This window comes from Manis javanica, chromosome 1, assembly GCF_040802235.1.
Source record: "Manis javanica isolate MJ-LG chromosome 1, MJ_LKY, whole genome shotgun sequence".
NCBI lineage: Eukaryota > Metazoa > Chordata > Mammalia > Pholidota > Manidae > Manis > Manis javanica.
This window is the reverse complement of record NC_133156.1, coordinates 198,073,337-198,091,954: the sequence shown is the minus strand read 5'-3', so window position 1 is coordinate 198,091,954 and position 18,618 is coordinate 198,073,337. Positions and strand designations below refer to the sequence as shown.

The 18,618-nt window shown below is 34.9% G+C and overlaps 1 protein-coding gene across 7 annotated transcripts in view; it reads left to right on the top strand.

Annotated features, from left to right (window-relative positions):
- Nucleotides 1–18,618, top strand: part of ACYP2 (acylphosphatase 2) — a 184,465-nt gene that overhangs the window by 15,814 nt on the left and 150,033 nt on the right. Inside the window, exons 4-5 of one of the 7 annotated variants that reach the window (XR_012121288.1) lie at nucleotides 2,062–2,112; nucleotides 10,208–17,902. The exons of 5 other annotated variants lie outside the window; for them this stretch is intronic. Coding sequence is in view for 1 of the 2 variants with exons in the window: in XM_073213268.1 (XP_073069369.1) it covers nucleotides 2,062–2,101 (40 nt within the window). In the remaining variant the exon portion in view is untranslated. Of the gene's footprint in view, nucleotides 1–2,061; nucleotides 2,117–10,207; nucleotides 17,903–18,618 lie in introns of those variants that run through there. One more of the 7 variants, XM_073213268.1, reaches the window with a different exon arrangement.

Below are 18,618 nucleotides of genomic sequence, written 5' to 3'. Positions count from 1 at the left end.
GCCAGGAACTCGTTTTGTTGCCTGTTTTTTGTTTGTTTTGTCTTATAACAGCAATGCTGTAGTAAACATTTTATTGGTGATTTTATTTTATGGGATAGATTCCCAGGAGTGTGATTTGCTAGTTGAATTGTCTGTGTACTATTAATTTAAAAATATTATCAGGCTGCTTTCAAAACAGCTGTGAGGAGTTTACATTTTTTTCCTCTTCATCCTGTCACCAATTGATATTATTGCTGTCTTTTGTCTGATTGTATGTGGAGTTATATTTATTTTTTACTGTGATCTGTGTTTTTCTAATTACTAGTTATTTTGAGCATCTTCCTGCTTGTGGCTATGTGAATTTGTCCTTGTGAACTCTTTTTTCACATCCTTTACCTATTTTTCCCTCGGGTTGCTTGTCTCTTTCCAATTTTAAGAGCACTTTGTGTATTGGTGATGATTACTGACTTGTTATCTGTTATCTGTTTTGCAAGTATTTTCCCAAATCCATCATTTTCCTATTAATTAGTTTTATTTGTGGTAGTTTTACAACATAAATTATTTTTAATTGTTTTTACACTCAAATATGGTTTTCTTTTCTTTCTAGTTAATAAACTGATGATGTTGTTCCCAGGTTTTCTTCTAACTTTTTGATGCTTTATTTATTACATTAAGCATTTACTCCATCTGGAATTTGTTTTTTATTTATAATGTGAGATTGGGGACTGTTTTCTACCAGATGGAGAGTCAGTTGTGCCAGCACCATTTACTAAATAATCATTCTTTTCCCATTGAACTGAACTACATTTTTGTCACATACTAAAATTGCATATAAATTGGATTTTATTTCTTTATTCTCTGTTTTGTTCCAATGATTGATCTATTTATCTGTTCCTAGTCTAATAAATACTCCATATTGATTGAATTACAGTGGCTTTATAGTATATTTCCTTTTACTATTCTTTTCATTCATTTATTTGCTTTTTTGGGCATTTATTTTCTCTCTAAGCTTTAAGATGCTTTTATCCATTCAATTGGAATTATTTTTTTTAATTTCCCTGATTGTCTATGACACTTCTAAAAATAACTTTAGTTTTTAGAACAGTTTTAGATTTAGAGAAAAATTGTAAAGCTAGTAAAGAGCTCCCATATACTCCTCACCTCGTTTCCCCTATTAACATTTTATATTAATATGTTCCAATTAATGAACCAATGTTGATACATCAATATTAAGTAAGGCCCATGGTTTATTCAGATTTCCTCAGCTTTTACCTAATGACCCTTTTCTCTTCTAGGAACCCATATTTTATTTGCTTTTTAATTCCACTTTCTTATGGTATTAAGAGAATTGATGCTAAACTTCCCATCTAAGAATATGGATGTCTTTTCACTTGTTCAGATTTTAAAATCTATCCTTCAACATGATAGTACAGGTTCCATCCTGTAGGTTTTATTGCTTTCTTGCTGAGTTTGTTCCTAAATATTTGTCTTGGTCAGTTTGAGCCTGTACGACAAAGTACCTTAGACTGGGTGGTTTATAAACAACAGAAATTTATTTTCACAGTTCTGGAGGCTGCAAGTCTGAGATTGTCATGCCAGCACAGCCAGGTTCTGGTGGGAGGCCTCTGCTGTTGCAGACTATTAGCTTCTCACATGGCGGAAAAAAGCTAGTGAGCTGTCTGGCCTTTTCTTATAAGGGCACTAATCCTGTTCATGAGGGCTCCACCTCATGACTTAATTACCTCCCAAATCCCTCCTTCCCCCACACCCTGCCACCAAATACCATTACATTGGGGATTAGATAGCAGCACATGAATTTGGGGGAACATAAACATTCAGTCCATAACAATATTTAGTTGCTTTTTTCACTATTGTGTATGGAATATTTTTCCCATTTCTGTTCCTGTGTGCTTATGCTAGAATAGTGAAAGCCTAATGACTTCTGTATATTTATCTTATAGAGTTACCTAATCAAATACTCTCATTAATTCTGTTAGGTTGATTTTTTTTTTCCTAATTTTAGTCTATATGTAGCTAGCAAAAGTAGTGTATCTTTTTTTCAGTGTTTATTTCATTTCCTAGACCCATGAAGACAATGTTGAATAATAACAGCAATCAATAATGGGCATCCCTGTATCCTTTCTGATTTTATTTGAACTGGTTTTTATTGTTTCACCAGATAGAATGATGTTTGCTGTTGGTTTTTGGTAGATATAATTTTGTCACTTTGAATTTCACTCTTGAATTCCTTGAATTAAGCTCTAATTGGCCATGGTGTGTTATTCTTTCGAATTGCTGATATCTATGTTTATATCTTCTTTGGAAATTCCTAACCTTATATAATTTTATCATCTCCTCTTTAATTGGGTTCAGAAAGACTTTATCTATTTTATTGGTGTATGTTAAAAGAAGCTTTCAGGTTTATTGATCATTTCTGCTTATTGTTATTATTATTTTTTGGTTTTCCATTTATTAATTTCAACTTCCATCTTAATTCCTTCTTCTTTTTTTTTTGTTGCTCGTTTGCTAAGTCTTCAACATGAGTTGTACTTGCTTTTAGTTTAAGTCATTTTAAATTAGCAATGAAGATGATTAAGCATTGCCCCCTAAATACAGCTTTTGGTTTGTTCTATAGGTTTTGGTAAAAAGTGTTCTTTTCATTGCCTTCTGGATAGTCTGTATTTGTGATCTCATTTTCTAGTTCCTCTTTGAACTTATAACCAGTGGTATCCTGAGTATGTCTTTTAAAAATTTCCAGTGGTTAAGGCCTTTTAAGTTAGATTTTAAAATTATTTCTATTTTTATTTTATTATGACCTGAATAGATGTGACTTAATGAAGGGACTGTTTTTTCTCACTTTCTGAAAAGACTGAGGCAGGGTTGGTTCAGTAGCTTCATTGTTAGGGCTCTGGGGTCAGTTTCTCTGATACCCTCTGTGGCCTTTGTCTTATATTTGCCTACAAATCCTGCATAGATCAGTTCAAAGGCAGGAAGAAGGTGAGGCTTTCTATATCACACAATCCTCTCTTCTCAGGAAATTCTTAAGATCCCCAGAAGATTTCCCTCCAGGTCTTAGTGGACTGAACAAGGTCTTAGGCTTATACTCTGGCTCCCAGTGATGATAGGGAAGGGAGTATCTGGCATTTTTAGATACTTTCCTCTGAGCAGGTGGCATTGGCATCAAGAAGGAAGAGAAAGGGGAATGGCTGTTATAGAGGTACCCAATCATATTTGCATAAAGGAGAGCTAAAAAGAAGGTATTTTCTCTGAGGCATATGAGATTCCATATATACATATGTGTATGAATAATATAATAAATTATTCAATTCCACTATTTTCTGATAACTTAATCCATTTAATTGTGAAAGAGGTGTATTGAAGCCTTTCTGTTTAATTGTATTTTTTTATCAAGTTATCATTACAGTTTAATTTTTCTTACATTCTTGCTGTTGTATCGTTTGGTGTATACAAATTTATGACTTGTGTCATCTTCATACAGTGTCTTTTTTCATTATAAAATGTCTGTCTTTATACATTTTAGTACTTTTAGGTCTAATTTCTACCTTGCCACTCCTTTTTTTAAAAAAATTAACATTTCTTTGGTATTTCTGTGCTTGCTTCTGTATTTTCATCCTTTCTTGGTCACTTTAAGAGTGCTTTCTGTTGACAACATATAGCTATGTTTTATTGTCTAACATAATTTGAAAATTTTTCTCTTTTAATAGTAGAAATAAATCTCTTCACATGTAGGGTGAAAATTGGTCTGTGCCCTAAACTGGTTTCTTCATATACAGTGTAAGAGTAGTAACAATTTCATTCTGTATTAATTTACTATTATTACTTTTAGTTTTAATCATACACATTTATATTTTTATATGGTTTATTGAACTATAACACACATATAGAAAAATGCATAAGATGTCAATGTACAGGTTAATGAATTAGCACACAGCAAAAATCTTTTCCCTGCAGTATTTTCTTGGATCATATGCCCACAGGTCATATGCATGGTCTGTTTCTGAATTTTGTATTCTGTTTCATTGGTTTATTTGACTATCCTTACACCAGTACCATGTCATATTAATTATTATAGCTTTATCATAAATCCTGGCATCAGGTATATGAGTTATTCCAACTTATTCTTCTTCATGATTGCCTTTCTGTTCTAGTACCTTTCATTATCATGTAAGTTGTAGACCAAATTGTCAGCTTCCGCAAAACAGTCTGTTGAATTTTGACTGAGATTGTGTTGAGTTTATTGATAAATTTAGGAGGAATTTATGTCCCAAATATGATCAGTCTCTCATTTGTTTTGTTCTTTAATTCTCTCAGTAGTATATTATAATTTTCTGCATAAAGGTCTTGTATGTTTTCCTCCCAGGTGTTTGATGCTATTATAAATGCTATCTTAAAAAAATTTTTATGTTTATTGTTAATATAAATAACAACTGAATTTTGTAGATTGCCTTATTTCCAGTGACTTTGCTAAACCTACCTGTTGATTCTAATACTTTGAGTCTTTTGAATTTTCTTTGTACATGATATATATAGTCTGAGGTTACTGAGACTTTTATTTTTTATTTTCCTATCCTTACAAACTTTTATTTCTTTTTCTTGCTCATTATACTAGTTAGAACTTCAAGTACAGTACTGAATAAAAGTAGTAGTGCTATTGTGCATTCATATCTTGTTACTCATCTCAAACTTTCACTATCAGATTATTAAAATCCCCTTCTATTTTTAAAACTGGAAATGGATATTGAATCCTATGAAATACATTTTCTGTATCTGTTAAGATGATATGATTTTCTCTTTTATTCCATTATTGAGACAAATTACATTGATATTCTAAAGGTAATCAACATTATATTCTTGGAATAAACTCAAATCAGTTATGATTGATTTTCCTTTTTATATATTACTAGATATTGTTTGCTCCCATTGTGTTTATGATTTTTTCATCTATGTTCACATGAGAGATTGGTCTATATTTTCCTTATAATATCAAAATTATGCTGTCAAGAATTTTATAATATTGGCATTATTCTTTAAATGACAGAATTCATTAGCAATTCCTTTTGGGCCTGCAGTTTTCTTAGTGAAAATGTTTTATATTTCAGATTCAGTTCCTTTAATAATTATAGGACTGTTCATATTTTCTTTTCTTTTTGTCAATTTTGGTAAGTTGCATTTTTTTTAAAAGTCCATATTTTCTAAAATTTCCAACTTATTGTCATTAAATCTTATTATCTTTTAAATAGTGTGGTATATACTGTGTTCTTTCCCTATAATTTCTGACATCAGTTGACTGTGGGTTTTTTTCCTCTTTTGTTCACTAGACCTTTATCAATATTATTAGTTTTTTAAAGAACCAACCTCTGCCTTTGTTGATCCTTTTGATGTGATTTTTCTTGTTTCATTACTTGGCTTTTATAATTTTACTGGAATTATGTTCTTTCTATTTTCTTTGTATTTAGTTTGTTGCTCTTTTTATAACTTCTTGAGATGGATGTTTAGTGCATTGATTTTTCAACCTTTCTTTTGTCTAGTTTGTTTTAAAGGTTACTGAGGTTACTGAGACTTTTATTTTTTATTTTCTTATCCTTACAAACTTTTATTTCTTTTTCTTGCTCATTATACTAGTTAGAACTTCAAGTACAGTACTGAATAAAAGTAGTAGTGCTATTGTGCATTCATATCTTGTTACTCATCTCAAACTTTCACTATCAGATTATTAAAATCCCCTTCTATTTTTAAAACTGGAAATGGAATTTTCTTCCTAAGCACAGTTTTAGCTGTATCACATGTGTTTATATAATTTAATAAAAGTATTTTATACTAAACATTATCTGATTTTTAGTGTAATTTTATTTTTGATCCATGCATTATTTAGAATGATATTTATTAGTTTATATATAATATATATATGTCACTTCTCTAGGTTATCTTTTTTTGTTATTAATCTCTACCGAATTACCTGTAATCAGAGAACATCATATGTATGATTTCAATACTGAAGTTTGTTGAGACTGTTTTTATGACCCCATATATAATTATTTTTGTGAACATTCTCTATGCCTTGCAAAAATTATATAATCTGTAATCATTGAATATGTCCATTAGATCAAATTTGCTGGATCATATTGTTTAAAACCCTTATTGATTTTTTTTTTGACAGCTTGTCTAGTGGTGATTGTGGACTTTCTTCTTCTGGTGGATTTGCCAGTTTTTTCTTTATATATTTTGAGTCCATGTTACTTGTTGTGTGCAAATTTAGACCTGTTATAGGCCCCTGGTGACTGACACTTTTTATTATTATGGAGTGTTCTTCTCTATCTTTAGTAATACTTTTTGCCTTAAAGTTTCTTTGTCTAATATTAATAGTTATACAAGCTTTATTTCCATGGCTATTTGCATAGAATTTTTTTTTCATTGTTTTATTTTCAAGGTTTCTTTTTCATGTTTAGATATGTCTCTTGCAAACATCATATAGTTCTGGCTTATGCTTCTTTATGCAATAACCTTTGTTTTTAAATTAGAGAATTTGGTCCATTTGAGCTTAATGGAGTTACTGATATATTTAGGATTCAATTTTTCTCTTACTATATTCTTTCCACTTGTTCTATCAGTTCTGTGTTCCTTCTTTCTGTGCTTCATTTGGATTAACTGTTTTTATTATTTCACTTTTTCCCTGTTTTAGTTTAGGAGCTGTATATTCTTTTATTGGTATTTCTTTCACTTTAGTGTTTTCTCTAGAGATACAACATACAACATAATTGATCCAAGTTTGATATTAGTTTATATCTTTACAATGTTTCACCAGTGAAATATCTATAGCACCCTTTAAGTCCATTCATCTCTTGATTTATTCAAATGCTATTGTGTATTTTAATGAACTATTTTAAAGCTCATAAGAAAATTATTTTTAGAAGTCAATTTTGGGGGTTCTTCCATATATTTGTCATTTTTGTTGCTCTTTTTTTTTCCTTCCTAATTCTCCAGGCTTCTGTGTAGGAATACTCTCATTCTGCTGAAAAAGTGTTAGTATTTTCTTTGATGTGTTTCCTCAGTTTTTGTTTGTCTCTACTTGTTTTTATTTTACCTTCATTCTTGACAAATATCTTTGCTGTGTATGGAATTTTAGCATGGCAGTTACTTTTCTCCAGTACTCTGTGGATACCGTTACAGTATTCTGACGTCCATTGTTTTGTTGTGTAGTTGGCTCTCAGCTTTACACTTTACTTCTTAAAAGTAATTTAGTTGTGTTACCGGCTGAGAATGCTGCTGTTTTTCCCAGGATTCTGTCTCTGAGGAGATGAAGAATGAAACCAGCAGATGAAAGTATGGAGCAACCAGCAAAGCTCTTTGAATGAGTGAAAAGAGAAAGCTACTGGTACTCAGGAGGGGCTTCAAGGGAGGATGCCTTGAGGGCTATGGGTCTGCCATTTTATATTGCCTCCTGAGAGGAGGAAGTCCCACCCTGAAATGATGACATCACAACCCACTCTTGATTGGCTGAAAGTACGTTTCATTTGCACAAGGCATAACCAATCAGCTTGCATACAGCATAACTGATCAGAGCTGAGGTCTGTCTCACTAAGTGTACTTTTCGAGTGGCTGAGCTTGGAGCTTTTTTTTTTTTTGAAGTTTAGGAGAGTCTTGAAACTTATAGGAGTCCTGAACCCTGCCTACCTCCCTCTATTAACTGCCTCAGTTGCACTTAAGATGGCAACAGCAGTAAGATTGCCAGTTTGTGATCTGCAATAATAAATATAACATGGGGCCTGTCCAGTGGTTTAGGTGATTTTCTCCAAGAATATTTAGTTCTTTGGGTGCAGATGCACAGGAGGCATGAAGCAGGGCTCCTCTAGGGCTGGTTGTTGCCAGGTACAGAGAGCAGATGTGAGAGAGCCGAGACTTGAGTGGATTCACAAGGATGTGAATGAAATGATGAGTCCTGGGGTCTAGTCTGGACAAGAGGTGAAATGAACTGGGAAGAAACTGAGGGGCAGTAAGAAAAGGATGCCTTATTCAGTTTTGGATCTAAGGAATTGTAACAGCTTTTAGGAGTACTGTTTTGTTGCACAATGTAGTTCTACAATCCACGGCATCAGTGCAGAATGGAAAGGATAGAATGGGTGTTGTGAAATATCCCTACTGTTTCCTGCCTTACTGTGCAAGAAGGTCTAGTGTCGGTGGGCTCTTTCACTCGCTTTTTTTAAAATTCTGTGTCTAGTGGTTCAATAACTAGACAACATCTGAACATTGCTAAGTGGAAATTCCTCCAAGTCTCTGAAAGATCATTGAAATTTTTCATATTTGGTCTTGTCATTTTTTTTTATTGCTTTTTATTATGGGATTTTCAAACATATGCATGAGTATAGAGAATAGGACAATGAACCTGATGTGTATATTACCCAGTTTCAAAACAATTTGTGGCATTCTTGTTTCACGTACTCCTCTAACTTTTCTTTTAGTTATTGTTGGAATATTTTAAGTGATTTTTCCTACATCATAGTATTCACCTGCCAGTTAGGTTGAACAGTACAAAACTGCCAATGTTTGACAAAGTTTTGAGCTATAAAACAGCAATTTCACATTGCTAAATATTATACTTTGCTATTATTCTCTAATAAAATCTAGATACCTATCAATGTATTTGTCTAAAACCCACAGCAGATCCATCTCCAAAAGTGAAAGTATAACTTCTTAGTTAACGTTTCTCACAAAGGTTGTCTCCCTCCCAGTTTGGGTCTAGGCCTGCTGAACAGCTGCTGTTCTCATGTTTTCCTTTGTCGCTTTCCTGTTTCCTCAATCATGTGTTTTCATCTTTCTTGATTCATTCCTTTGTTTTCTTGAAACATAATTCTCCATAAGCTTCCAAGGAAAAGTACGGGGGAGACAAAAAGTTTGTATCCTTGCCTACCTTCACTTGCCCTCATACTTGCTTGATGGATTGAGTTATAAAATTCTGTGCCCCAAATCATTTCCCACTCAGAATTCTGAAGGCATTAGTTCCCTGACTTCTTGTGTTGCTGTTGAGAAATGTGATGTCATATCATACAAAGGATAGGGAGTTACACCTATTCATTCCTCTCAGAGAACTTTTTAGATGTTCAGTTTATCTCTCTTTCCCTTTATTTCATACCTTCATGCATTTTTAATTTCACTTTAAATGCTGGGCTCTTGGAAGAGAATTGCCCTTAAGAATTTCTTTCCTTCTTTCCTCTCAGTTCTCTTTTGCAACTTCTATGTGGATCTGATAATCTAATTTTTAACTTTACTTACCTAGTTTCCAAATTTTCTTATCTGGGAAATTGTCTCAGCTTTGCCAACTTTCATATAAATTTTGCTTGTTTCTGCTGCCATATTTTAATCGTTTCTACTTCATAGCACCTCTTTCTTTTTTTTTTTTCATACCTTGTTGGGGATATTGTGTGTTTTTCTTTGTTTTCTTCTGCCTTTTCCATTATTTTATCTCTTCTAAGTTCCTTTTCTTTCCTCCCATCTCTTCTTGCCTTTCCTTCTCTTTTTTGTCTTCTTGTTTTGCTTTTCTCTCTCATACTACAGGTTTTTCCTTACAAATTATATTTTCAGTAACTTATGCATAAATATGAACAGGCAGCCAAGAATCAACAGACAGGGAAATTTTCCAAAATGTAATTGTAGACTCATTGGCTTGAGGAATGGTGGTGACTGGTGGAGAACTGGCTTTTTTGTTGGGTGACTTCCAGATGTTAAATATGTAGGTCTTGTCTTCTGCAGTCCCTGAGACATCCGAATCCTGTGTCTTCTGTGGGCACCATGCAGTGAGCTGATACTCCTCTTGCTGTTTTCGCTTCTGTAGGTACTTAGGCTGTAGCATCCTTTGTTTCTCTGCACAGTTACTTCTCTGTCTGCTTTCCTTCTAATTTGCTGAAATCTCTTGTTCAGGTTATAGTTTTGTATCAGCTAGGAATATTTTCAGTGGCGAGTTAGTAGAAAGCCAGACTTAAAATGGATCAGACAAATAGGGGTTTGTTTTTCTCAGTAACAAGAACTCTGGCAGTGGCTGGTTACTGGCCTTGCTTCAGTAACTCAGTAATATCAGGGCCAATATCTCTGTGATTCTGTCAGCCTTTCCCATCAAAAACAGGAAAGTGCAGCTGCACAAAATATCCACAAAAAGGCAGGACAACAGCAGGAAGGGATAAGGATTGTGTTGCTTTCTTTGAACTTCCCAAAACAGATATCTCCTTGTGTTTCATTGGCTTATACAAGGTCATATAATTATTCCTTGCTACAAAGAAGACTGGCAGATTGGCTTGGCAGATTGGTGCCATGAACAAAAGTGGTGTTCTCTTGGCCAGGAAGAAAGGGAGGGGAATGGGTACTAGATAGGCAATGAATGAATGCTACAGCTTTCATATTTTTATGCTGTCATTTTAATGGGGTTTCAGGTAAAAGGAGATAAACATGCCATGTGTAACTATGCTGAGAAAATTAAATGAGAAAATCCAAGTAAAGCACCTACCACAGTGCCTGGCACAAAGGAAATAATCAATAAATATTTACTATCATTGTGTGACCCATGGTGCTCCATCTTTGCACATGTTATTTTAGTGGCAGTTGGACTCTCCAGGTGGAAATGCCACTCGGCTCTTAGATATATGGGTCATCCGTGTGGAGCAACTGGGCTAGCGAAATAAATTTTGGTTGTCATCAGTCTGTGCATAGTGTTTGAAGTGATGTATATGGATGGGATTATCCAGGGAGAACTTGTGTGATGACAAGCAAGTGGGGCTCAGACACCAGAGAATGTAAATCAAAATTATAAATTGTTAGGTCATTACAAATAAAAATATTTAGATTTTAAAGAATGAATTTATTCCTCTACTATCCATATTTATGTTATTTATATAAGCACATGTATATATAAAACATATACATGCATGTAAATATGTATATAAACATGTATATATACACATTATGTATATATACACATACACACATACTGTTTAAGGTAGTGAATTATCAAAGACTTAAATCACAATAAGAGAAGTTACAGAAGTAGGGTATAGGGTCTGACTTAATGTGGTACCTTTGTTGCTATATAAATATTTCCTTATTTTCTTACAGTAATTAAAAGAGCTTTTTCAGTTTTCATTTTTTTTTAGAATGCTATGCTAATTAGTCGTGGATATCAGAGTTAAATTGTCTTGAAAAACATAGTTGGGTTTCTTCCCAAGTCACTGAAATGTGGAATTGAATAGGAACCATCATTTAGAGGTGGCCTGGCTCCGACTGCAGGAGCCCTCTCTGTTCTCGCTAACCAGCCTGCAGCCTCCATGGATGCCCTGCAGATGCGGGCATGTATTTTCTTCCCTGTCTGTGTTTCATTTTCTCAGAAAGAATGACTGATCACTTTCTTTTGCATATTGCACTATATGATGATTCCAGTTGTAGAGGTAAGTTCTCCCAACATTTTTCATTTATAGAAACCATTTTGGATCTATTGTTTTATTAAACCTACATTTTTTTCAAAATGAAAGATATGTTCTATTTCTTAGTAATCATTTTAAATTGATATGTAGGGTTATGACACTGGGTGTAAACTTTTGACTAAATCTACACAAAATATATTTTTCTTAAAGACTAAAAGCTGATTTTTAATAAAAATACAGAGCCTAATACAAAAAACTAAAAACATTTGTACTTGGAGACAGCCCAATTCTAAAATAAAATTACATCTTGATTGCTATATATTTTTAAAACTGTATGTCATGTATCTGTATTCTGTACTTCAGAGCATCATTAATGGACTGGAGTATGTATACAAGAGGATGATCAAACGGTTACCAGGTCTGGAAAACTGTCCTAATACAACAAATGCTTGAAAGCTCCGACTGGAGAAAAGACAAGAATACTTGAGGGAATCATGATAGTTTAACTTCAAGTATTTTAAGGGCTGATATATGAGAAAGGATAGACGTTCTCTGTTGTTCCAGAAGGTGGTAATTTTGGTCATAGAGATGGATGAATTTGCTTATTTCAGTTGACCCAGACAAAAAATTTTCTAATGTATCCCATAAAATTTTATCAACAACCAGGAGTGGTTTGCGTTTCAGGGGTTGGCACCCTGTGGCCTCAGCCCAGATCTCGCCTACTGCCTGTGTTGTAAATAAAGGTTTACCTGGGCACAGCCACACCCATCCATTCATGTTTTGTCTGCTTTTGTGCTACAGTGGTAGAGTTTGTAGTTGTAACAGACTGGATAGCTGCAGAGCCTAAAATATTTACTATTGGGCCCTTCACAGAAAAAGTTTGCTGACCCCTGGTGTAGAGACCAGACAAATCAAGAATGTTACAGAAGATCTAACTCGTTGGAGTTACTGTAGGTGACCTCAAAGGTCCTAACCAGGATTCTATGGTTCTCCACAGAGTTGACAATATACGTATGTACACTTAAAACATGTTCATAGTTTGAGTTAGAAGTAGAATAGATATATTCACTAATATAGTTGTATTTATCTCTTCCACAGATATTCAGCATTTGTGTGAAATGTGAAATTTTAACAGCACTCTGCTTTAACTATAAAATGCCATTATTTTGAATTTACAGCTATTATAGTAGTAGATTGGAATAAAGCAATGGATTTTGTGAACAATTAGGTAGTATCTCAGATTCAAAGTTATTTAGTATTTTTAAAAATAACTTTCCCATGGCAGATCAATAGTGGCATGAATTCCTATGTAACCAAAGTTGCTAGTTTTTCCAACTTTTTCATCAGAGGATCTCAAAGCACTTTGCTAATATTTTTCTGACTTATCCATCAAGATTTTTCTTACAAATAGAGAAAACCCCAAATAGATGGGGTTATTAAGAAAGTTCCACTGGATGTTCTATTTGTGTTGTGCTTTCCCTCAGATGTTCTGTTGAAATAGGGAAGACTAGGACCTTTTTCAGGAAAACAAAAATTCATTGAGAAGCTCTTATTAAAAAAAAATTTAGCCTAGCCTAGTTGATATAAATTATTCTAATGGGAAACTAGAAACATAAAAATATCTACAGTGGAGTTGGAATTCTAACATTGGGTTTTAGATCTCAAATACTAAGTCTTTTTCCTTTGGAATATGGTGTTTTTATTAAAATTACTTAAATGCATGGTTTTTAAAATTCTAATGTGAATTTTAAATATGTTTACATTTTAACTGTGAATTTAGTAGGATGATGATACTTAAAAGAAATGCACAATGTAGCACTAATTAATTTAAAATAATTAATAGACTTTTTTTAGAGCAGTTTTCAGTTTACAGAAAAATTGTGTATAGAAAATACAGAGTTCCAATCTATCCTCTTACACACATCCCCACCCTACCTTGCCTCCCACCCCCCCATCCCATATCCTATCTTACTGACATCTTGCATTAATGTGATACATTTGTTACTATTGATGAGCCAATATTGAAACACTATCATTAACTAAAGCCCATAGTTTACATTAGCATTTATTTGTGTTATATATTCTGTGGGTTTGACAACTGTATGACATGTATCTGTAATATACCCATGTCATATGTAAATAATGTATACACACCATGGTAGTATTATACAGAATAGTTCCACTGCCCTAAAAATCTCCTGTGCTCCCTCTCCTAACCCCTGGCAACCATTAATGTTTTTACTGTCTCCATAGTTTTGCCTTTTCCAGAATGTCATTTAGCTGGAATCATACAGTACGGAGCCTTTTCATATGGGCTTTTTTCACTTAAAAATACAACTGTAGGATTCCTCCATGTCTTTTTATGACTTGATAGTTCATTTTTGTCTGTGTGTGTGGTTCTGGAATTTATTTCAAGTAATAGATTTTGGTTAGGTGTTTAGGTTGAGTTTAAACAGTTACAGAAACATTGACTTTTTAACGTTTTTTAAGACACTGCTTTTTTTTAGAGCAGTTTTAGGTTTACAGTAAAACTGAAAGGAAGGTATGGAGATTTTCCTTGCATGCCCTTCCCTCACACATGCAGAGCTTCCCTGATTATCAGCATCACTCATCAGAATGGTATGTTTTTTACTAAGGAGGAAGGTATGTTGACACATCATAATCACCTAATGTCCACGGTTTACATTAGCATTCACTCCTGGTAATGTTTATTCTCTGGGTTTGGCTTATTTTTTTTATTGCTGAGTAATATTCCATTGTGTGGATGTACCTAAGTTTATCCATTTACCTATTGAAAGACATCTTGGTTGCTTTCAAGTTTTGGCAGTTATGAGACTAACTACTTTTTAAAAAGTTGATACTATAAATTAAATATATTTTTAGCACTTATTTTATATATAAAAGTTGACCTACATATTAAAATGTGAGATTTTTTAAAAAGATATCTCAATTTTACAAAAGCTTGAAACTTATTTCAATCTACCTACTACAAAATAAAAGTGATATTTTTTAATGTGCAGAAAAGTTTACATGATTTTTCCAAAAATTCAAGTGTTATAAAATAATATGAATTAAAAGATGGAGGCCTTACTTGTCTGCCTAGTATCATAGTCCTTATGTGTAGGAAAACATGTATATATGTTAAAAATACATATAGTATGATCATGTCACTGTGAAAAAACAAACCCACAATGACATAGACATATAGTTACATTTACCACTTAATCATTTACAAACATGGTATCATATTACACATATTGTTCTGCAATGTTAGAAAATTTCACAGTACTGCATATTGTGGATATCTTTTCATGATAGTAGATATTCTTTTAAATCACTACAGAGTGTTCCACTGTATGGATAAGTCATGAATTATTTAATCATGCATCTATTACTGGATATTCAGATCACTGCAATTTTTGCTATTATGAATCTTGTTGCAGTGAACTCCTTTGTGTGTGAGTGTGTACCTTTTTCATTTTTTTCTACAGTTTTCTGTTTCTTACCTATTATGTGTAGCAGGGACAGTTCTAGGAGCTGGGATTCAGCAGTGAGCCAGAGATAGGTTCAATTTCTTGTGTGGGGAGACCCACAATAAACAAACAGTAAACTGGAGATTTTCAGATAGATGTTGCAAAAGGAGTGGTGATTTTCCTACTTTAGATGGCATGGTCAGGGGAGAGCTTTCTATGGAGGAGCCATCTGAGCTGAGAGCTGCATTGCGAAGAAGAGGCTGCCAGTGCCTTGACTCTGGGTGGCAGGAACATCTGCCTGGCACAGGCAATAAGGGGACACATGTATAGGGAGCCTGAAAACAACAAGAAAACCAAATAAAATTGGCCCACATTTTATTACCACAGTGTGTCAGCAATTCTAACCAATAAAATATTGCTTCCTACTGCCCTACTGCCCTGACACTAACATGAAGTGTATGCCTATCTCTGTATGTTTAACATGTTGATCCCAGGACATGAGTCAAAGGCTATATGCATTTTAAATTTAAACTTGGTGATTCACCTTTAGGTATAAAAACTATGAAATATTTTTAAAATAAATACTGAATAAACTAAGGATTTGCGGATGAGGAACGTTTGTTCTGTGTACTTTTCTAAGTACACAGTTGTATGGAGTTAGGTAATTCAAGTGAATCAAGCCAATTATAAAAAATTAAGAAACAGAAGTGAAATCAAATCACCCATAAACCTGCTGTTCAAAAACAAAAGCACATAGTATTTTGATTTATGATAGAACTGTTTCTATCTCTCTTTTGCTGGGATGCTAAAGTCAAGTTCCTTTGCTTTTTTTATTCCTTTGCTTTTTTTTTTTGTAATTTTATTTAGATATTGTTAAGGTACAATTACTTGAACATTATGGTTACTAGACTCCCCCTATTATCAAGTTCCTCCCACATACCCCATTACAGTCACTGTCCATCAGCAGAGAAACTACTTGTCTTCTCTGTATATACTGCCTTTCCTGTGTCCCCCACACACATTATGTGTGCTAATCGTAATGCCCCGTTTTCCCCCTTATCCCTTGCTTCCCACCCATCCTCTTAAGTCCCTTTCCCTTTGGTAACTGTTAGTCCATTCTTAGGTTCTGTGAGTCTGCTGCTGTTTTGTTCCTTCAGTTTTTGCTTTGTTCTTCTACTCCACAGATGGGTGAAATCATTTGGTACTTGTCTTTTTCCACCTGGCTTATTTCACTGAACATAATACCCTCTAGCTCCATCCATGTTGTTGCAAATGGTAGGATTTGTTTTCTTCTTATGGCTGAATAATATTCCATTGTGTATATGTACTACATCTTCTTTATCCATTCATCTACTGATGGACACTAAGGTTGATTCCATTTCTTGGCTATTGTAAATAGTGCTGCAATAAACATAGGGGTGCATATGTCTTTTTCAAACTGGGCTGCTGCATTCTTAGGGTAAATTCCTAGGAGTGGAATTCCTGGGTCAAATGGTATTTCTATTTTTAGTTTTTTGAGGAACCTCCATACTGCTTTCCACAATGGTTGAACTAGTTTTCATTCCCCCCAGCAGTGTAGGAGGGTTCCCCTTTCTCCACATCCTTGACAGCATTTGTTGTTTGTCTTTTGGATGTTCGCCGTCCTAACTGGTCTAAATTCCTTTGATTTTAAAAAATACTAAAAATTAGAGCTGATAGGCTCATTAAAGTTCACTTAATACTTAATCTTAATAAAGTCTAGTGAAACAGCATACCTGGGTGGGTGGTGGAACTTAATTGCACAACTAGGCCTCAAAAATAGTCATAAAGCCAGGCCCTTTATTGGATTACAACTTTTTGGGATAATTTTTAATATTTAAAATATTCTATCCCAGTAGTTTTTTTTTCATTTAGCAAATGTTTGGTATGTGTCTTGCCATGCCTCTCAGCTAGAGGTACAGGATGGAGACTGGCAGTGCAGCCCTGAGGCTGTCCAGTGGAAGTGAGCCCCCTCCTGCCTGGGGGAGGAGTCCAGGCCTTGCCTTTCTTTATGGTGTTTTCAGCCATTCTCCCTCTCACTGGCCTTTCTGTCTCTCTGTCACACCATGCTCTTCCTCCTAATAAAATGAAAACCACAAGCCCAAAATGGAGTCACTAATGTTAGTTAAGAGCCCACATCAGCAAACCAAATACCTAACATAACTGCAGCTTTAACTCCCCCTACCCCTAGCTGTATGTAACCTTTAACCAGTCAACATGGAATTTCCTGGTCAGTTCTAGGAAACTTACTGATGGACCCTTTCTTTCCCTTTAGGGGAGCAACCTTGCCTAAAACAATGCATTCTTTGTTAATAATTTCCTTTTTTCCCATTCCCTCTCTGCCTTTTAAAACTTTTCCTTTTCTGCATCTTGACAGACCTCCTTTCTTTTTGCTAGATGGGATGCTGCCCAATTCATGAATCATTTTATATAGCCAATTCGATCTTCAAATTTACTTGGTTGAGTTTTTGTTATTTAATACTCCCTTAGGACTTCTGCAGAAGCTTGTCCCTCTGCCTGGAATGGATTCCTGTTTTTATCTCCAAGCTTCACCAATTGCAGCACACTCCCCCAGGACTCCCCCCATGCTGTGTGTCAGTCCTTCCCTTAGCACAGCTGTTATGCATTACTTGCTTACTATCCCCCAGGGCCACCCTGAGAGAATGCTTTCCACTGTAAGCAACAGAAAACCTGATATACACGTGGCTCAAACAAATGGGGATTTGTTCTTGTCAGATATAAAGGATGCTTGAGGTCAGTGTAGGTTGCATTTGGTTGTCTGATCTCATTGTTAGGACCTGAGTCTGTAGGAGTCTCTTGTCCTTTCCCTCATGGTTGCAGAATGATTGCCCAGCTTCTGGTATCATACCTACATTCAAGTCCAGAGGACAGGATGGTTCAGAGTCTGCTCCCTTTCATCTGGAAAGCAAACTATCTCAGAAGCCTGCAGTGCTCTTCCATGTGCGTGCCATAGTCATCTCTAGCTGTAATCGTTTTCTCCGACCACTGGTAAGGAAGGGTAGTGATTTGTGTCCTTTTATGTGATGGTTAGTCAGTCCAACCACAGGAAGAGATGGAGAGGTCTGGAAAAAGACAAGTTTGTTATCCTCACAGGTCCTCTAGACAAAAGGCATGGCATGCCACTCAGGGTCACAAGAGACAACATCTGGGTAACAGGAGAGAGCAAGGGGATGGTATAGGCCAAAGTTATTACAGAGGTTTCCATAGGAAACACAAGGTTGGGCAGGGTGAACAGTTTAGGACTGGCTAGTTTGAATAATTCTGGAGGGCTTTGGGCTATAGTTGCCTGGGTCTGGCCCTGGGATGTTTGAAGGAGAGGAATATTGCCTCCTGGGATGCATAGGATTGATGGAGGAGGTAGGGTTGCAGATTGGGAGTTTGCATATGGAAGGCATACTCAGGGTTATCTCTAAGAATTGGCTAGTCCCTAGGAGAGGCAGTCTCTCCCAAGCCAGAAAAGATTTTTAAGATGTCAAAAACATCATAATATACAGAAAGTAAAAAATACAATACAGTGAGGGAGGTAATTCAGGTGAAGAAGGTGGTAACTAAGACAGGTGCTGGGCTTACTGTTCAACATTCCTCAAGGCTCCCTAAGGGGAGGGACTGTCTGTCTGGTTCTTCCTTTAATTCCCAAAGCCTAGCACAGTACCTGGCACAGAATAAATGGTGATACGTGTCAGAAAGAGAAGGTGGAATAAGGA